This window comes from Drosophila simulans, chromosome X, assembly GCF_016746395.2.
Source record: "Drosophila simulans strain w501 chromosome X, Prin_Dsim_3.1, whole genome shotgun sequence".
NCBI classification, from domain to species: Eukaryota; Metazoa; Arthropoda; class Insecta; order Diptera; family Drosophilidae; genus Drosophila; species Drosophila simulans.
Window position 1 is genome coordinate 1926534 of NC_052525.2, and position 19993 is coordinate 1946526.

General features: G+C 51.0%; 4 protein-coding genes across 5 annotated transcripts; 1 reads left to right on the plus strand and 3 right to left on the minus strand.

Annotated features, from left to right (window-relative positions):
• Positions 1 to 228: 228 nt before the first annotated feature.
• On the plus strand, positions 229 to 3539 carry LOC6724920 (6-phosphogluconate dehydrogenase, decarboxylating). The gene is made up of 3 exons (XM_016173312.3): positions 229 to 418; positions 494 to 717; positions 2145 to 3539. Exons 1-3 carry the CDS (start codon positions 411 to 413, stop codon positions 3356 to 3358), a joined length of 1446 nt encoding a protein of 481 aa, XP_016037778.1. The 5' UTR covers positions 229 to 410; the 3' UTR covers positions 3359 to 3539.
• Positions 3413 to 4642, minus strand: LOC6724921 (protein bcn92). The gene is made up of 3 exons (XM_002105922.4): positions 4371 to 4642; positions 4190 to 4310; positions 3413 to 3813 (listed from the first exon to the last, which is right to left on the minus strand). Exons 1-3 carry the CDS (start codon positions 4448 to 4450, stop codon positions 3736 to 3738), a joined length of 279 nt encoding a protein of 92 aa, XP_002105958.1. The 5' UTR covers positions 4451 to 4642; the 3' UTR covers positions 3413 to 3735.
• Positions 4643 to 5080: 438 nt separating this feature from the next.
• Positions 5081 to 13910, minus strand: LOC6724922 (protein wings apart-like). Its single transcript, XM_039296580.1, has 8 exons — positions 13174 to 13910; positions 11275 to 12399; positions 8018 to 10630; positions 6847 to 7689; positions 6620 to 6789; positions 6466 to 6554; positions 6215 to 6405; positions 5081 to 6104 (listed from the first exon to the last, which is right to left on the minus strand). Exons 2-8 carry the CDS (start codon positions 12316 to 12318, stop codon positions 5829 to 5831), a joined length of 5226 nt encoding a protein of 1741 aa, XP_039152514.1. The 5' UTR covers positions 12319 to 12399; positions 13174 to 13910; the 3' UTR covers positions 5081 to 5828.
• Positions 13911 to 14034: 124 nt separating this feature from the next.
• Positions 14035 to 17101, minus strand: LOC6724923 (cytochrome P450 4d1). Of its 2 annotated transcripts, none has more exons than XM_016173112.3 (3): positions 16503 to 17101; positions 14509 to 15132; positions 14035 to 14448 (listed from the first exon to the last, which is right to left on the minus strand). In XM_016173112.3, exons 1-3 carry the CDS (start codon positions 17038 to 17040, stop codon positions 14099 to 14101), a joined length of 1512 nt encoding a protein of 503 aa, XP_016037781.1. In that variant the 5' UTR covers positions 17041 to 17101; the 3' UTR covers positions 14035 to 14098. The 2 variants fall into 2 exon arrangements, with proteins under 2 accessions (XP_016037781.1, XP_016037782.1); XM_016173113.3 differs by lacking the exon at positions 16503 to 17101 and adding an exon at positions 15267 to 15913.
• Positions 17102 to 19993: the final 2892 nt, after the last annotated feature.

Sequence of the window (19993 nt, forward strand, 5' to 3'; positions counted from 1 at the left end):
GAAACTAATGGGCAAAAGCTGCTTATAGAATAGTTCGAAAAAAATTGCACTACCAGTTTTTAGAGTACCACATTATAGGTATTAGGTGGTAATAATAGGGAAAACACTATCTTTGCATTTACTGTTATACTACGAAGCACTATATTTAGTAGCAGTACCCATTAGAGTCCTAGGACTTACAACACTAGCCCCAACCGGCATTAATTGCTTAAGGATCGGCGATAGCTTCAAAGTCAAATTGCCGCCCTGCGAAAGCTTCGCGAGTGGAGCTTTTCCGCACTTATCGATAGCTAACATTGTGGCGCGACTATCGATCGACGAGCTGGCGCTTAACAGTGCCATATATAGATTGTAACATTGGGAACTCAAATCATTGTTGGAACACAAACCGCACGAAAAACACACAAAACATGAGCGGGTGAGTAGAGTGAAATGCCCTTTTCCCTGGTGTTTTCCGCGATCCTAACGTCGCCCATCCCCGGATCTCTTCCAGACAAGCGGACATCGCCCTCATCGGCCTGGCCGTCATGGGCCAAAACCTGATACTTAACATGGACGAGAAGGGATTCGTGGTGTGCGCCTACAACCGCACGGTGGCTAAGGTCAAGGAGTTCCTCGCCAATGAGGCCAAAGGCACCAACGTGATTGGCGCCGACTCGCTCAAGGACATGGTCTCCAAGCTAAAGAGCCCCCGGAAGGTCATGCTGCTGGTCAAGGGTGAGTTGCTAATCCAAATTCAGCGGCTGGGTAGCGCAGAACATCGAAAACCCATCGAAACCTGCTGCAAGCGATCGCTGTGTTGGTGACTCAGTTTACATGTGTGCGCGCGTGCTGGTGAATTGGTGAAAAAGTCAAAGCAAAGTCATCAAATGATTTTTGCGGCTCATATTGCAATGTGCAAAGGGTAAAGAGAGGATAAGCAGGTGAAGTAGGAAGAGGAGGGAGCGCGAGAAAACGGTGAAGGGGTGGAGTAAACACAAAAAACAACTGTTTAGAGATCATTGAGCTGCGGCCTTAACCACTAAGTCTGGGTTAGGAGTTGTTATTGTACAAATGATAGGGATGGCACTTCGTAGGTTTTGTATGCGATAGTTTTGACTTAAAAACTAGCTCTTTTAGATCCGCACTTCTGATAAAAGGTTTATAATTGAATCAGTCCCATTTCGAAAACCGTAACCGCAAGTCTGGCGTGAGTTTTATCTAATCTCATAGTTGTGGTAAGCTGCCTCCACATACCTAAACCATCGAGCCAACGCATAAGGTGATTTCCAGGTCACTCACGCGTTCGTCTATCACACTCGCGTGTCCGAAACTCCGCTCACCTCTAGATCGGCGTGCCCGGCTTATCTCCACCTCCCTACCTAGCTAGCTGTTCGTGCGAAAGCAACAACAACGCGGCGCAGAGAGAAATCTTTGACATTCATTATAGGTCACACAAAACGGGCGATTTTCTCGGATTTGACCAGCCGAAAAACCTACAGTTTCCTTCCCTGCGAGTTGCCAGGCGAGTGAGTCATTTCGTCTGGAGACTGCTCCTTAGAAGAATACAGTGCGGGTCAATAACATATGTACAGAGCTCTGGAGGTTTTTGTGCTGAACTTATGTAGATTTGAAAGTTGCGTGACAGGTTTTGCGAACTCCCACTTTCACAGGGAGGGTGTTAGTAAGGACAAAGGTGATTGAATATCAGTGTAGTTAAGTTACCAAGGATGACGATACAAAAAACGCTAGTTGATTATTGAACAGAGCGAGTCCCACAGTCTTGACCGCTAGTGTGTCCCACAAACCAGCAGCAACGACCGCTAGATAGATAGATCAATGCTATTATCGCCACGACTCGTTGGCCTTATCTGGTTCCACTGCGCTGGAGAAGTGCTCACCCGGCGCAAGGGACGCCTCACCACCAGGGTGACCTCCAAAACAAAACAGTGACTTTCCAAAAACAACCAACCGACCTTGTCCAATCGCACGCTCTACTTTCTGGCTAAATCGATGATTTCTTCACGTAAAGAACTGGCGCTCGCTAAGAACGCTTTGGAAAATGAGTCTACGATACAATTTTAGCTTTAGAGAACCCCGATGAGGAATACGATCTGCTTTAATCGACTTTACGCTAATCAGAAATAAACTCGGTCCAATTTCAGCTGGAAGTGCGGTCGACGACTTCATCCAGCAGCTGGTGCCGCTGCTTTCCGCCGGCGATGTGATCATCGATGGCGGCAACTCGGAATATCAGGACACATCTCGTCGCTGCGACGAGTTGGCCAAACTTGGCCTGCTCTACGTCGGATCCGGCGTGAGCGGCGGCGAGGAGGGCGCCCGCCATGGACCCTCGCTAATGCCCGGCGGACACGAGGCCGCATGGCCCCTCATCCAGCCCATCTTCCAGGCGATCTGCGCCAAGGCCGACGGTGAACCCTGCTGCGAGTGGGTGGGCGATGGAGGCGCCGGTCACTTCGTCAAGATGGTGCACAACGGCATCGAATACGGTGACATGCAGCTGATCTGCGAGGCGTATCACATCATGCAGAGCCTGGGACTGTCGGCTGACCAGATGGCAGACGAGTTCGGCAAGTGGAACTCGGCCGAACTAGACTCCTTCCTCATCGAAATCACGCGTGATATTCTCAAGTACAAGGACGGCAAAGGTCATCTGCTGGAGCGGATTCGCGATACCGCCGGCCAGAAGGGCACAGGCAAGTGGACCGCCATCGCTGCTCTGCAGTATGGAGTGCCTGTGACGCTAATTGGCGAGGCGGTCTTCTCGCGATGCCTGTCGGCTCTGAAGGACGAGCGCGTCCAGGCCAGCAGCGTGCTGAAGGGACCCTCGACCAATGCGCAAGTAGCCAACCTCACCAAGTTCCTCGACGATATCAAGCACGCTCTCTACTGCGCCAAGATCGTGTCCTACGCCCAGGGATTCATGCTCATGCGAGAGGCGGCCAGGGAGAACAAGTGGAGACTCAACTACGGCGGAATTGCGCTGATGTGGCGCGGCGGCTGCATCATCCGCAGCGTCTTTCTGGGCAACATCAAGGACGCGTATACGTCGCAGCCGCAGCTGTCCAACCTGCTGCTGGACGACTTCTTCAAGAAGGCCATTGAGCGCGGCCAGGACTCGTGGCGCGAGGTGGTGGCCAATGCCTTCCGCTGGGGCATTCCCGTGCCGGCCCTGTCCACTGCCCTCAGCTTCTACGACGGCTACCGCACGGCCAAGCTGCCAGCCAACTTGCTGCAGGCCCAGAGGGATTACTTCGGCGCCCACACCTATGAGCTGCTGGGCCAGGAGGGTCAGTTCCACCACACGAACTGGACGGGCACCGGCGGCAATGTGTCCGCCAGCACCTACCAGGCGTAGGTTCCACCTGCTCTATTTTCAGCTCACACATTCCATGTCATTGGCGCCGGTGTCTTAGATGTTTCTTTTTTTTCTGGAGTACTTTAGTACTTATTTATACCATTAATATATATGTATGTATATAGAATTTCATAATTGTTGTTAAACATAACATTAAATTGGTGTTTTTTTTGCTAGCAAATGATTTTGATTCCTTGGTTTCATGGATGCAAGTGCCATTTAAAATCAACAATGCGTGTGGTGTGGTGTGTTGTATTGTGTGTGGGTCGAGTCTTTCGAGTTTTGTCTTCATCTGGAGACGCCTCCTGCTCCTTCTACCGCTCCTTCCCTGCTATTGTACTCTCTTCAGCTAGCGCGTTTTCCGCTCCTCATTTCCCTCAGTCGTCCGAGGGCTTCAGGGTCTTCTTGTTCTCTATGACCAGTTTGTCAGCGGAGTACAGGTGGCCGATGATTACCTGTGGACATTCAAAGGTTAATAAACTCAACCGGCTGATAAGCGAAAAGGGGCAAAATGGTTACTTTCGATTTCTAATAAGATGGTAATTGAGTTTTCCATTCCCCATATTTGCAAAATCAGATATATATGATAAAATCTACTTTAAATATACATTAATGTTTTTAATCTTTAAATTGATTGTCTTTGATAAGGGACGTAGTAGTTGGTAGTAGTATTTTTATACCACTAATTGTTTGAGTTCCTAACAACTTGGTAAATAAACGACGGCTCTTTCTGGATGCGCTGTGATCTCAAAGACGGAGTGCCCTCCGTTTTCTGGATACTTCTAAGCATTGCTGATAAGGGAGAGGTGTGAATTCCGACGGACCACTCACCTGGCGACGTATCAGCTCCAGATTCTGCTGGCCCTCGGCCATTTGGCGATCGATCTCCGCGTAGTCCCTGGTGCTCCTGTTGGCGCGGAATGTGTCGCGTATTTTGCGGGCAGCGTACATTCTGAATACCGGAATACATTGCTCATCACTTGCGGCGGCATTTCAATTTCACAACACCTACCTGAAGTTGTACGAGGGCAGCTTCTCCGATTCGCGCAGGAGATTCCTGTATAACGTGATCGCCTGGCGACGGGTCGACATCCTGGTCCTGATCCTGGCCGAATGGAACAGAATAGCGGGCGGGCTGGTGGATTGGAGTGCTGTTTAATTGATGAGTGCTTTGTTTTGACCCTGGTTTCTTGTTTCGGTGCGGCAACTGCCAATTGGACCGCCTGATGACATAAAAATTACATGCGGCAAGCCGGAAAATACTGACTTTTCGGCTGCAAAATACCAGAAACAGCTGACTGCATCACTGTGGTGTCACGTGCGTGAGTCTTAGCGATGACACTGCGTCGAGCGAAAATCATCGCAAGTGCATAAAAAAAAAACTATTTTTGTGATACTAAATATTATTGCAAAAGATAAGAAATAAATTGAGTTAATGTGTTAAGTTATCCGCAATATTTTAAAGTTGATGTCAAAATAAAAACCAAATTACCCGACTCCCTTTATACAAAGTAAAACAACTGCCGCATTTTTTCAATTTTAGTTTTAATTCTGTTTGTTTTTTCCGCAAGAACAATATATTATGTACTCGTTGAAAACACAAAATAAATATATATATTTTGTTCCCGAAATTGTTTCTTTCTTGCACGCGCGCTTGCTTTTTAAATCTGATTTTTGTAGCCTAAAAATGACATTTTTTGTGGTTGTAAACGTACACATATATCCATATACATATATATATTTATTTATCAGTGTTAGTTTTATAAGTAGAGTTTCTTTAGCTTACGTTTAGGCAATAAAATAACTTTATTTCCCTCATCTAATCTAGAATTTTCCTCTCTATCTCTCTCTTTACACATGTCTATCGCTCTCGCTCTTTCTGCTGCAGCGTTTTTGCTAAGAGCGCTTGTTTTACAATCAATAAAAAAAAGGTTTAATATTTAAAGTATGAATAGGTAAAAAAAAACACATTCGAAATAAACCTAAGACGCGTCCGATAAAATCGCTGATTAAAGAATATTTACATGGGTGTGTGCTTTCGAGGGTAAGCCGACATTTAGCTGCTAATATTGCTTATGACTATATAACGTACTCATATTAGTGGGGATTTGGATCTTTGTGTTGTTCGGGGTGTCGCTTTCGTTTCGTCAATCTTAATCATTTTCTTTAGTTAAAACGCAGACCATGCTCAGGAATTCGCTATCACTTTGGGTTAATACAAACGCAAAAACAGATCAGATCGCATTGTATCCTATCGCTCTTAGCTATATACTTCTATATATACGTGGGGTACAGCTGACTGAAACTAGGTGCATTACAGACTATACACATACATATAGTGGTTGTTATATCAACACATAAACAAATTACATAATCACAAACAACAGAATTTTATTTTGGTGGCAGGCTTTCGGTGTGGTTAACGACAATTGCGATGGCTCTTCGATTCCGATTCCGATCCCAGGTCCGATTACCTGTGGCTGCTGTACGTTTTATAGACCCGCGGCGCCCTCGTCGTTCCTGTGGCCGATGTGGATGAGGGTGCGGAGGCAGAGGCGACCGTGGTCGAGCTTGAGGCAGCATGCGACGCGTCCGCTCCCACGGCCAAGACTTGCGCCGTCGTTTCCAGATTCAGGGGCAGGGGGTTGTCGTGCTCATCCGAGTGCTCGTAGATGTAGTCGCGCTTCTTGAAGTTGTCGATGATGCGCTTCGTGGACTTCATATGCGCCACAAAGGCTGCCTCCAACTATACAAATGGGGGAGAACGTTAACGAGTTAGAAGGTTGTGCAGTTTGATGGATAAGGGGATATGCTATCGATCTGAACTGAAAATTTGTGACATATTGTGAGACTCACGCTGGATGTAAGGTTCATGAATGTGTGGTACTTCTCCAGGACGCCAATAATCTCCTTAAAGCTATTTCCTCGCAGCTGGCGGCGCACCACCGACTCGTACAACTCATTGTCCGCTATCAGATTTCCCACCAGGATGGCCGCATAACTTCCCTTTAGCGTGTGCTCCATGTGGTGGCCGGCTCGTTGTACAACTGTCAAAACCGACCGGCAATTAGCATAGGTCACAGATCATCGATCCGCTGAATACTCACGATTGTTGACTGTCTCCTCCACTTCTTCTTGCTTCTTTTTTCCCTTCTCGTTGCTCTCGAGGAAGGCGTCCGTGTTCTTCTCCACCAATCTGCGGGCGTGGAACATAATATAAAGCAATGCGAAAATGTGACTAGAAATGTTAGTGTGTCCTACCTGGCCAGCTCCTCGCACTTGTAGAAGTACTCAAGCAGAGCTTGCAGTGCACTCACAGATCCCTGCGCTGGTGGATTATCCGCTACGTACTCTGCCGGAGCGGCAGCTTGCATTAGAGCAGCCCGATTGGGCACAGTATGCATGCACAAATTGATAAGCAGTGTAAGAACCTGGAGAGGTGGGAATCAGTGTTTGAAATTGGTAAAAGATATTAATCACACACTCACCAGTATGCTTAGCTCAAAGACACATTGGTCGGGAATGTAGTTGGCCGAGAGCAGCAGCAACCGGAAGCTCGTCTCCACCACATCGCCCCTTTGACCTAGCAGCTCGGCTCCCAACGATGGCTGCGCCTCGTTGAACGTGTGCGTCAGGTTGATCAGTACCTTGAGCACCGGTACCAGCAGCTCGCGCATGGCCACACCCGGATGCTCCTTGTTGCTGCCACCACCATCCGAAGGATGCAGCATTATTTGTCGGCTGCAAAGGCGGTATAGTTGGCAGAGCGTCTCCACTGCTTTTCCCTGGCCAGAGGTGAGCATGTAGCGCTGGTTCGCCTCATTGTGCTGCGTCACGTTTTCGAGGACTCGCAGACATCGCGCCACCGTTTGCATGTTATCCAGCAGCGTCGGCTGCCAGTCAATCTCCGTGTCGCAGGCAATCACCGGGCTGCAGAAGTCTGAGATGGTCTTGATAATGTGCTCCAGGCCACCCAGCTTGCGCAGATCCTCTTTAAACCACTCGCCCGCGCGCTTGGATGTCAGCGATAGCAGCGTTTCCATTGCCAGCGTGCCAACAGTCAGAGAATCAACGTTGAGATGCGTTCCCTTGCCCTGCGCCTTGATCTCCTCGCACAACTCGCGCACCTTCTGCTTGTTGCGGTCGTAGCCCGCTCTATCCGGGTGCCCAGTCTCCGTGCTGCCACCCACGCCGTCCGCCTCCAGAAGGTTGATCATCAGCTCCAAGGAGTCGCGATCCAGGTCCATGTTGAGGCCCTCCTGGGAAAGAATGTACATGATGGCCGAGGTGCACAGGCCCAGGCTGAGGTCCTTGTTGGCGTCGGATAATGCCTACAGTTAAATAGTCAGTTAATTAACAAAGAAGTTTTTTGTTCACTTTGAAATTAATCAATAATCTGTACTGATTTAAAGTGGAAAACAATACCAAGTTGGTTAATGTACCAGTGCAATGGTTTAATGGTTTATACAGGCTTTTAATACAGAATAACAAAATAACAAGACAGCTTTCAAAACAAACTTGCTATTCTGGGAATAGCTATACCGAAAGCTGATATTTTGAATTTGATAAGCTTCAATTACATAATCCAACTATGCAAATAACATGAGCCCAAAGGTGGTTTGGAGCTCAATATATTAAAGAATTGGGGATCTAACTTACCTTGAAGAATTTGGTGACCACGCCATGGGCACGCACGTGCATCCGGAAAGCGGGCATCATACACTTGGCGGCTAGCTGAAGGGCGGAGAGACAGCGTGTTGCCGGAGGATTGTGCGGCTGAAGTGCGTCCAGGATGTACTCGACATCGTCGTCCATTTCCTGGTACTCGCCGATCTCCTGGATTTGATGGGCCGTCTTAACGTTCCGCACCACTGGATAGTAGTCCTTAGTTTTGCGGTCGACACGAATGGGGCCGCCACCGCCCGTCGCTCCACCTCCACCTGTCGTTGCCCCCGTTCCACCAACGGAAGCACCCGCTGCACTACGCTCTAGGTCGAGCTCTCCGGCAATTGGTTCCAAATCCAGGTCAAAGGCATCGGAACTAGTGGAGGTGGCAGGTACTCCCTGTTTTCCCGCCAGTCGCGAGATCTTTCCGAGGGCAGGGCTATCGCCGCGCAACGTGGATGCGCTGCTGCACGCACTGGAGGAGCCATTGTTGTTCGACGACGGACTGTCCCCGAAATCACCGTCGGACTTGCCCGCCGCTAAATGATGCAGGTGATCCTTCGCCCCAGCGACGCCCACGCCAGATGCCGAGGCATTGCTAGCATCGCTGTTGGTTCCACCGCCATTCGCCTCTAGCGCAGCATCCCAACTGTGCTTGTACAGATGCCGCTTGGCCACTGTAGCCTGTTCCGCTTGATCGGATGGCACCAGAGCGCGGCTCTTGAAGATGCTGCCTTTCTTCTTTGAGATGACCAGCTTGACAGCGCCCCGCTGTTCGCCAGAGGACTCAGGTGGCGCCGCCGCTGCTGCTCCTCCCGCTCCGGCGTTCGCCGCGCCCTGCGAGTCCAGTGTCAATGTTCGCTTAAACTTATCCTTAAACTTGTAATCGCGGGGTGGGGGCGAGGAGGAGGATCCATCGTGCTGCAACGAGGAGTTGTTTGAGTTGTTCGACAGTTCATCTGGATCAGGATCCGGATCATGGTCTGGCGAATGTTCCCTGTGATCTGTGTGCGGAATCTTGGCGGGTGTCGGCTGCTCCTCCTCAGCATCAGGAGTTTCCTGCTCTTCGGGCGCTGGCTCCTGCTGAAGCACCTGCGTTACCTGCTGGTTCTTTCGTTTCCGACCATAGCTCCGTGCCGCTCCACCCGCTACTCCTCCTTCTGCTAGTCGGCTGGCCTCGGCCTTGGCGGACAGATTGGCGGCTATTTTATTAATGTTATTGTTTACGCTTGCCAAATTATTGTTATTGGCTCGGGCAGCAGCATTGCGACCCCTCCTCGGTGGAAGTGTGGCTTGTTCCAGCTGCTCTTCGTTTGCTGGCACCGTCGCCACCGCCGTTTCGTCCACTTCCATGTCGACTTCCTGTTCGGCTTTTCTGGAGCCCCGAGTGCCCCGCGTGGTTCTTTTGCCCGCTGGCGGCGATATGGCAGCCGTGGTCGCATCTGTTCCTTTGGCCCTACCTCGGGTTCTGGTCTCCGTGGCGGGTGGAGTTACATCCACATTGTTATTAGCCTTTCTGCCCCTGCCACGCGTGGCCCTCTTCGGCTGTTGCTGTTGATCCTCCTCCTCGGTTGGCTCCGGGTCCGTATTGCCATTTAGCCGTGGCACTTCCCCTCGCAGCACAGCCAGTATGTCCTCCTGCAGTGGAGTCTCCGGCACCGCAGATGCTGCTCCCGTGCCCGCTCCGTCGATGGTCATCATCATGGACTCCAGTCGTGACTCAATGTCCGAGGGGGGAGCCACCAGGGAGGAGTGCTGACTCGTCTCTAGATCACTGGTGATCACACTAGATCCCCTGCTGCGAATCACACAACTATCCTCCTGCACAGCCTGCGCTAACAGTTGCGGCGTGCTGTTGCCCTTCGAGGAGATGCTGCCCAGCACCGAGGACTGCGAGTCGAAGTCGTGATCCGATCGGGTGGTTGGTGATATGACTGCGGAGCCTCGCTGCGGATGCAGCTGGTGCAGTTGATGTAGTTGAGATGGTGTATGCTGTGCTTGCTGACTATTGGCCTCGCTGAGAGCCAAATGAGGTGAGGGTGTCTTGAATTCTGAGTTGATCTCGGCGGGGGTGGCTCCAGAAGCTGGAGCGGCTCCAGATCCTGCGGCAAGCAGCTGCTTGTGCTTGTGCTTTTTGCTCCTCGACTTCTTTTCACTGCGGGACTCGGCTGCTGCTGCGGCTTTGGCGATGGCGTTGCGGATCACGTCCGTCTTGATGATCAGTTTGAGCCGCTCCTTCGGCGGCTTGTCTGGGGATATCTTTACCGTGCAGTAGTTGATCTCCGGCGGTTCCTCCTCCTCGTCCTCCTCCTCTTCTTCCTCCTCCTCGTCCTCGTTGGGTTCTAGTGACTGGGACTTGCGTTCCTCGAAAGAATCGCCTGCTGATGCTCCTCCAACTGCCGCAGATGATCCATCGACGGAATCTGCTGCTGGGGGCGGCCTCAGTGGCTTCACTGTGATTTTTGGCGTACTTGCAGGAACTGTTTCGTCTCCAGACCGCTCCGCTGGCTCCTCCTCCGTGACCGAAAGCTGATTCAGTTGGTTCTGGTGAGCGGGCGAGCTGCTCGGCGGCTCCTCGCTATCCGTGCTGACCAAGCGCGAAGTGCCCTGGAAAACGAAAGAGTGCCCATTTAGCTAGGTTCTTCTACTGGGATCCACTATTTCTGATCCTACTTCTGGCTAGCTGATCTGGCAAATGAAAATAAGCACTACTGTGTCGCGTTCCCGGTAATTAGCACTCCAAGTGAACCGAAATGGGCAAGAACCGACGGATAAATGCGGAACGAAAAACAAAACACCAACAACTCGGGAGAGCGATTTGACTCCAATTCCGTTGGTTTGCCATGTAAAAGCGCGCGTAATTTCACACTGCTTCGCGCGCTGCGCTGCCTTCCCTTTCCCACACACAGGGAATGGTAAGGGAAAGAGAGGGAAACGAAGAAAGACGAAGCAAGAGAGGTGGCCGGGCGAAAGAGATGACGGAGCGCGTGAGAGAGAGAGAGAGAGAGAGAGGGTGATCGCATTTGGGGTACTCGGCAAATAGTTAGAGTTGGATAACTGTTCACTGAGTGAAATGTACCCAGAAACGGAGTGGTGAAGAGCAAAAAAGCAGGGGCACCCACTAGTGTGGTGGATATATTAATTTAAATTACTATTATGTGTATTAGGTTATAGAGGGAAGTAGAAGCAATCAACTGATATTCAGGTCTATAGAGTTTAAAAACCATAATTAGTAAATCCCGGTAACTCACCTTGGAGATGCGTAGCACGATAGGAGGATGTTCTGGCGTGCGGGAGGCGCTGGGAGGATTTGACGCGCCGCCGGATGCGGAGGGCAGTTGGGACGCCGTGGAGGCAGTTGCACTTGGCGCTGACGTAGGCGGGGGTAACGACGGCTCCGAACCAGGGCTGCCAAACGTGGAACTGATGAAGGCTTCCGACGAAGCGGCGGCAAGTGTTGCCGTCGCCGCGACTTCACCCGGTTGGCGCCCCGCCTTGGGAATGATCAGATCCTTGGTGGGCGTGGGATAGCGCTCGTCCTCGTCCACTTCGCGGTAGTTGACAGCCTTGCGGGCGCGGCCCAGTACCCGCGAAGGCGGCGCCTCCGGCTTCAGCTTCTTCTCCTCCTTCGGTTTCTTCTGCTTCTGCTTGCTCGAGGCACTGGACGGTTGCTCCGGCTGCTCCGAGGCGGGATCGCTTAGCCCATCGCCATCTCGGTCTGAGGCGCCGTAGAACGCACCAGGCGTCGAGGGCGTGGAGGCTGGCGTTGTTGCTGCCTTCTTCTTGGGCGATTTGCGCTTCCGCTCTGCGGAGTTGGCGCCCTTGCCCGGCTTCAGCTTCACTCCGCCCGCCTCCTGGGCACCGGAAGTAGGCGTGACACCACCAGCACCAACACCGGCCGACGAGAAATGGTCCCGCATGGGTGATGCGCCGGCTCCACAGTGCGGTAGCTGCTGAATGATCTGGGCTATGACCTCCGGCGGAGCTGTATTCCTCGATTTGAAGAACTTTTTCGGCTTCGGCGGCTCCGGCACCGAAACGGACAGGTCGTTGGGATCGTGATCCTGCGTGGAGGCGGGACTCTGGGAGGGACTGGCGGCTGCTGCAGCAGCCGCCGCTGCCGCAGCCATGGGATGGATGGCGGGCATGGTGTAGGTGCGCGTGGAGGTGAAGCCCATCTTGCCCCACTTGCCAACGGTGCCCACGGAACGGGCGACAGTGGGCCGGTTGGTGTTCTCCTTCTCTTTGCAGAGCGAGTCCAGCGGCACCACGATGTTCTTGCCCCAGCGCGACATCTTCGCTAGCGGTGGTTCCTTGGCTGGTTCTTGTATCCTCTCACTCTGTGTTGCTGGCTCTAATCCTTGGTGATGTGGTCACTGGAAATGGAGAAACATTAGTTGACCGGTTTCTTGGCTAACGCACAGCAAACGCATCGCTCATTCGAGTAAAGTTCGGACTCTATCCACATGAATTTCACTATACATACAACCATTCGGAAACAGCTGTACAATTCGGTATTTACCATTTCATTATCCTGCAGAGAAACTAGGTAACAGTAAATCGATTTAACATATATGTATTTGCAGGCCTATTTGGACCAAGAAATGAGCACATGCTGGGGATTATATCGAACCTAGTTGGATTTGGCTGCCCAGATAGGTAGATAAGGACACGGATGACTAGAAACCTAGTTTTATGGCTAGTACCAATCCAAGGATTAGCAATCCGAACCCCGAAAGAGACCCTACTCTTCCTCCGCGGAGGCTTCAAAAAGGTAGTTGGAGGATTCGCAGGACATGGACCACAATGCAGCCCGTGCTACTCAATCATTAACTATTAATTCATGTTTCGCACTGCGGACAGTTATTGAATTTTACTAAAAGTGAGCGATTTGTTTGGCTGGGCAGAGAGAAGTGCAGCAACAGCAAAACACAACAAACGCGGGCCCGCAAGGAGTACGTCGGTGCGAGCGAGAGCACTCGATAGTGCGCGCACACACACGCACACAGGCGATTTCCAATTTCCACACACACACGCACCGAAATCAAATCAAGACCAATTTCCAAAGCAAAGGCCGAAAAACAAACAATTTGTTGCACTTTACTGTCGCAAAAATCGCCAAACGGAATTCACAAAAATCAACAACTCACCTCAGGCGAAACATTTGGCTGCTCTCTTTGTTTTTGTTGTTATCCGTTTGCTGCGTGGATGCATGTGGTTGCGTGTGTGAGTGAGTGTGGTCAAATAAAAAAATCTCTGTTGCTGCTGCAGCGCATATGTATGCGACTGCGTGCGTGTGCATATATATAGGTGTGTGTGTGTGTGCGTGGAATGCAATAAAACAAACGATGTTTGCGTTTGCTTTTGCTTATTGGCGCAATTTGATTTGCACAAACTGTGTGCTCGATATTTTAGCGATTACTCGGAACTCAAGCCACCATCACTCTCATCATTTTCCGCCTGGCCGCTAACTGCAGCGTGTTTTTTGCGTCGCACCACGGGCTTAGTGCTTTTGCCACCACTTTTACTTTACAGCATCATCCCAGAAGCAGTAGCAGCAGCAACAACAACACCCACAAACACACACACAACTAACACCAACACAAACAACAATACGATTATACTGGCCGTTCCGTTCTTCTTCTTGCTGCGAATATTTCTTTGATTTCGCGATTCTCCGCTAAATCGGCGCCAATCGAGAGCGCGAAGTTGTGCAATCTGCAGGGCAAACGAACGCGATCGCGAATTTCAATTTTTGCATTGGCGAAATGCGCGAAAAAGTTTAATTTCTCTGTTTTTTTACACGAGAGAAGAGAAACACTATTTTAGAGCTGGGCTAACGATTCACGAAACTATCGATACGCCGGAGACGATAGCGTGGGCTCACTATCGATACTTGTGGCGCAAAATTAAGCGAACAGCATTCGCGCTATCGATACTAGTCCACCCCTAGGCCAGTGTGACCGTGACCTTGCTGTTCGGCCTTCACTCAAAGTAAAGACTTTGGCGCGAATCGTTAACATTTTTGAATATATTTTAATTGACAAGCGTAAAAATATAATGCGATTTTGTGGTTCAGTAGACTCGCTCCCGCACCTTGAACATCAAGGGGTCCTTGGTACGCAATATGAGTTCGGCGATCAGCACGGGTGGTTCCGAGGAGTCGCCCACAAAGTCAACCTCGTAGTGCCGGAGCACATTGGCCACGATGGCCTTGATCTCCAGCATGGCGAACTTCTGGCCAATGCAGTTGCGAGGTCCGGCCGAGAACGGAATGTACGCGTACGGATTCAGCTTCTCGGCGGTGGTGACCACATCGAACCGTTCCGGCTTGAAGCTATTGGGCTCGCTAAAGAGCTCCTCCCGTCTGCCCAAGTAGAGCGGAGAGATGCCGATATTCGTGCCCGCCGGGATGAGCTTTCCATCTGCATTGGAGTAAGACAAGTTAAAAAGGAGTACTTTACTCCCCTACGCACTGTACTCACTGATCTCGCAGTCCTCGAGAACCTTACGACCCAGCAGCGGCACAGACGGATACATTCGAAGGGTCTCCTTCACGCACAGGTCGACGTAGTGCAGCTGGTTCAGCAGCTCATAGCTCACCGGCGTGCTCTTGTCATTGCCCACCACAGACCGGATCTCCTCAAAGCACTTCTTCTGCGCCTCCGGGTGGGTGGCTATGTTGTAGAAGAAGAACATCAGGGCCGAAGAGGTGGTGTCGTGGCCCTCGAACATGAAGGTGTCCACTTCCTCGCGAATGTCTAAGTTGCTCAGGGGTCGTTCGTCGACGGTCGACTGCAGGAGGATGTCCAGGAAGGCCATCTTTCGCTTGGCGCCCACGTCGGCGTCATCTTTGCTGCTCTCCTGGCTGCTTCCCTCGCGGATGAGCTCCTCCCTGCGCTGCACGATGATCTTCTCTGTGAACTGGTGAAGCACGTTCAGGGCCTTCTTCTCCGCCCTCGCCAGTGGGGTTAGCATGTAGGTAAGGTCGAAGCGGTACAGAATGTTGAACATCCGCTTGTGCAGCACCATCGATATGGTCTTCACCGCCTGGACGTACTCGGAGTCTGCATTCGACTGAGCGTTGATGGAAACACCCATGGCGGTTTCTGGAAGAGAAAGAGGAATGCTATCAAAGCTTTTACAAATAGATACTCTGGCCATACTCAGGCCACACCCAAAGCCCATTCTCCAAAGCACCACCATTTGTAATATGATACAAATTAAACCCCTAGATCCCTACCGCAGATCGTGTCCATGGTGCAGAGATTGATCCAGTCGTAAAGGCTGAATCCGGAGTCGCCGTGCTTCAGGCGATCCTGCTCCATGTTTCGGAGCAGATCCCGCGACCCCTTCTCAAAGACATCGACGAACTGGTCGAGGATCTTGAAGTGGAAGGCGGGCGTGATAATCTTGCGGCGCTTGTGCCACTTCCGACCGCGACTGACCAGCAGACCCTCCTTTAGCCACGGCTCCAGGGCCTTGTATTCACCCGCCTTGTCGTTGAAGCGCAACGTGCCCAGGACAACCTCGACGTCTTTGGGGTTGCCCATCAGCACATTCAGCTCGGGTCCCAGCCAGACCTTGAGCACCTGGTCCTTGGAGTAGGTCTCCATGAACTCGAAGATCTTCTTGACCATCTCGTGCGGCGGCTTGCCGATGAAGTGGTGGCCATGGCCGACCAGCGGCAGCACCGGAGGACCCGGCATGTAGCTGATGAGGTCAATCAGCCGCTTGAACTTCAGCTGGTAGAGCAGCAGGCCCACGAAGAGGGCGCTGGCCAGGATTGCGCCGATGACCAGAAACATATTTCTACTAGTCTCCGTATTTCTCGTATGCTCCTCAATCGCTATTCACCCTTTGATAGTGGAATAACTACTGATCCGGCCAGAAGCGGGCCGTAGACATGAGAACGGCCACGGACACGGCCATAAGCACTGATTATCCCACCCACCGATGCACTGCGAAAAGTGCTCCCCTATTATGACTTGAAATTAGAACTGGATTTTTCTCAGTTCGGCTGAAAATCCAACTGCTTGGATTCCGCAGGGAGGTCTCAAGCTGTGAGTGCATACTTTGACTCAACTCCACGCAAAGATTGCACATGACAGTGTGTCCGCAGAGCAGAAGACCAGCCCAGTTTGTTCGAGTGTAGCTTGGTGTAAATCGCCCTGGGAATATCTAATCGCACTGTCGAACGCCAGCTTACCACCAAAATAGTTCGACAAACCATATCTTATCACAATCGGTAGCCGTTTTTATGGAGGTGAATGGGATTCGGACCTTGGCCCAATGCTTCGAAGACGTCTCCCCCCAGATTTCTGGATTAAAATAACCCACCATTAAAAGCTATGAGTTATTGGTCGCGTATCATTTAAGAGATCGATCCATAGGTGGAAAAATGTAGAGCTTGCAGTGAAAACTCTGAAACTTTGGGGCCAATCAATCTGCTGAATCCATCCACCATCCATGTACTCACCGCAAATGGCGTCCAGCGTGCAGAGGTGAATGGCCTCGCCCAGGTTGATCCTCTCCTGGCCTCTGCTTATCCGCAGCGCCAGTTCCCCGACGAGCCGCAGTGACTGCCTGTCGAAGATCTCCACGTATGGCTCCAGGATGCGAAAGTGGAAGGCCGGCGTGATGATCTTGCGCCGGCGGTGCCACTTGCGTCCGTTGCTCACCAGCAGGCCCTCGTTGAGCCAGCGGCCCAGGAAAGAGTACTCCTGCGACTTGGTCAGCAGCTGGCTGCTGCCCAGCACCCGCTCCACGTCGCGCGGATTGAAGAGCATCACGCTGTAGGACGGGCCCAGGAACAGTCCGAAGGTGTCGCCGTGCCGCTCCGCCAGCTCGCCCATCTTGAGGCACGCCTCGGCCGGAGTGAGCCCCAGAAAGATGTGGGCGTTGCCGAGCAGGGGCAGAGGCAGAGGACCTGGTATCGTCCTCATGTTCCGCAGAAACCGTCGCATCTCCAGGGCGACGATCGCCAGGAGCAGGACTAGAGATAGTAGGAGCCACATTTCGCTTCTACCACATCTATGGAGACAATGCTATCAACTATTGCGACTCCAAGCTAGCCGCCAAATAAGCGCCTGATAACACAAGCTGCTCCCAATCAGCAGTGATGGCATTCTGGCGTTATCAACTGGCCACATCGGAGAGCACTGGTGAGTTCAAAAATTCCATTTTTAGCATAGTTCATAGAGGTTTTCCACATTAATTCATTATGCAACGTGGGCTAGGGATCTCTGGGGCAGTAAACCGATGTTTCCATCGTTCCAGCTAGAAGGGTTCGATTTTTTGAACATTATTCTTACACACAGATGTCCAATGTTTGGACCATGCACCCGACTTGCACTCGGGAACCTCGGGGGTCACTGTCTGACTTTCTGATTGGCGATTGTCCGAGTCATCCTTAGTGAGCATAAAACAGAGGGAAGGGTCATCATCTCTGGCTGATAGATTGGCATTTTGGGGGCGATAAGGGGAGTCGTTCCTTCCGATCGGAAGGGGGCGCATTCCGGCGGAGATTCTGGCCGGCGAATTGATTTTGATTGAGTTGATGCGTGCGAGAACGAGTGTAAACAAACCGTCGCAACGGCGCAACATTCCATTCCGTGTGATTCCAGCGCTGGTTGTTTACATCCTGACCGCTCAGCTCCACCTCATCCAGCTCCATTCCCCCTGACGTCACAGTGGCCGGCCACATGGCGCGTCTATTTCGGGCCAGGTGTGCTATTCTTAGCCCATCCCACTCACATCCCAGCGATGGCAAACAAACAACGATGACGAAGTAAGGCGATCTTGAAATGGATGTTCTCAGCGAATTTCGCTGCGATTGGGATGGCCCTAACAAAAGACTGGGCATATTCATTGATGAACAAAATAGTATAATGTATAGTATCCGTGAGGACTGCACCATGTCAAAATGAAATATAAATAGGTAATGGACTGTTTATTGGAACTGCGCTCAGTTGAGTACACTTTTGGAATGTTAGAATCCATAAACGGGCTAATTAAGTTCACCCAGTTACTGCGACAATGAGCCAGTTGGCCAGCTGGACAGCTTGCCAGGCATCCATCCTTTCAGCACTTCTGACCTTTGCGGCCATTAAAATGTGGATGCTTATGCAGCTGCGCAAATTCGCTAGTACGAGTGCACGCCGAGCAGAAATTAGAAAATCCCATTTGGCAGCCCCAGTTGACTCATTCCGCAGCCACATCCGCACATGAAATCCGCATCGGACTCCGGGTGCCAATCGAAACCACATGCACACTCGCCCACTGCGTACTAGATAAATCCGTATAAACTATATATGTGCACAAGTACACAAGATCACAACAATGGCAACAACAGGCGTCCTTCGACAATGCCAAATTCCAAAATTCTTGCGTCGCCGCTCGTCGGTCGTCGACATCGACGTCACTTAATCTCGGAGATCCTCCTGGCCCCCACCGCCGCCTCCGCCCAAAAAAGAAAAAAGAAGGCGGAACGTAAATATTTACACATGTCTTACAAGTGCTGGCCATTTTTCGATGTCGGATACTCGTACACACGGCTTGTGGGTGTGCGGATGGGGATGGGGATGGGGATGGGTCTGGTGATCCCGACGTGCGTTGGAATTTCATTGGCATTCCATTTTCGTTTTGTTTCCAATTTTGTTCACTTAAGCATTGCGCATTGCTGCCCCCAGTCAGTCGACAGTTCAATGAGGCTGCCAAGGGGTCGTAACCACCAATCCTTCAAAGGGGCTTCGATCGACTGATCCCAAACAAACAGGTCATCGCTGGCCACTTTGCATCCTTGGCAAACCTATGCTATTACATATATTGCTCCTCCGCGTAGTTGAATCCCAGCAGAAGCCGCGATCTTAGCGAGCTGCAGCGGATGGGTGGATGATGGGGCGAGTCGAACTCTGGAGACCACTACGCAGACACTACATCATAACAATAAAAATAATAGTCATTTGGCAGAGGCGCACCATTTGCGTCAACGGCACTTGCCTTCTTGGCATCTAGTACTCGCATAGAAAATGCCATATACCATATATCCATGCTGCGCAGATATAGAATACGATCGGTCGAAATAACCAGCAGTGCCAGCACGTTTTGCGAAACCCAAGAGATACGTTTTGACTCTTGAAATATAAATATATCTACTTGCAACAGCAACGCCAACTGCGATAGAGTAGGTGAATATCCTTGGGTGTTCCTAACATCGTACGCATCCCTTCCCCTTTTGGACTGCTAGGATAGTGACCTCTGCTGTTTATGGCTGGTCACAATGCGGGCCAAGTGCCCGTTTTTATATATAGATCTAAGGGTGAGCCATCGCATCGCTCGGCTTCTGCGCCACAATGCATGCCCGTGCTAATAATAATACTAATAATGAATACAGCATAATAACAATAATAGAGCATATGATTGGGCAGACGCAGCGTATGCGCAATTTTCGCTTGCCCAGCATCACGTATAGGCCACCGATCCGAAATACATTTTTCGAAAATAGCGGCAATCGCTGGCCAAATATGGCCATATCCGATATTCGCCAGCATTACTTAACCCGGCCGACAATTAAATATTAGCAAATCTGTTTCTGGCCCGCGAAACTGTCGGATGAGTCCGAGTGACTCATCCCGCAAAATAGTGGCTCATTTTGACGTTTCCACTTTGCTATTTTCGCAAATAAATACAACTAATTGTTTGTATTACACATTATTGCCCACCAATCCCCAGCTGAGGGAATCGTCGCCAGTGATTCAAAGTGCCGCCTTCTTGGCTTTTTAGGCTTTTTAGTCACTTGATAACAAGGATGAGGGGGTGGCCAGCGAACGAGAAGCAGGCAAGCAGGCGAGCAGGACTAGTAGTACCGGAGGTCAGTACTGATCACAAGTAACCGCATCCCATTCGAGGCCGACTGCAGTAAGCAATGCAATTGACTCTGCATTACTGACGCCCACATCGCCGAGGCTG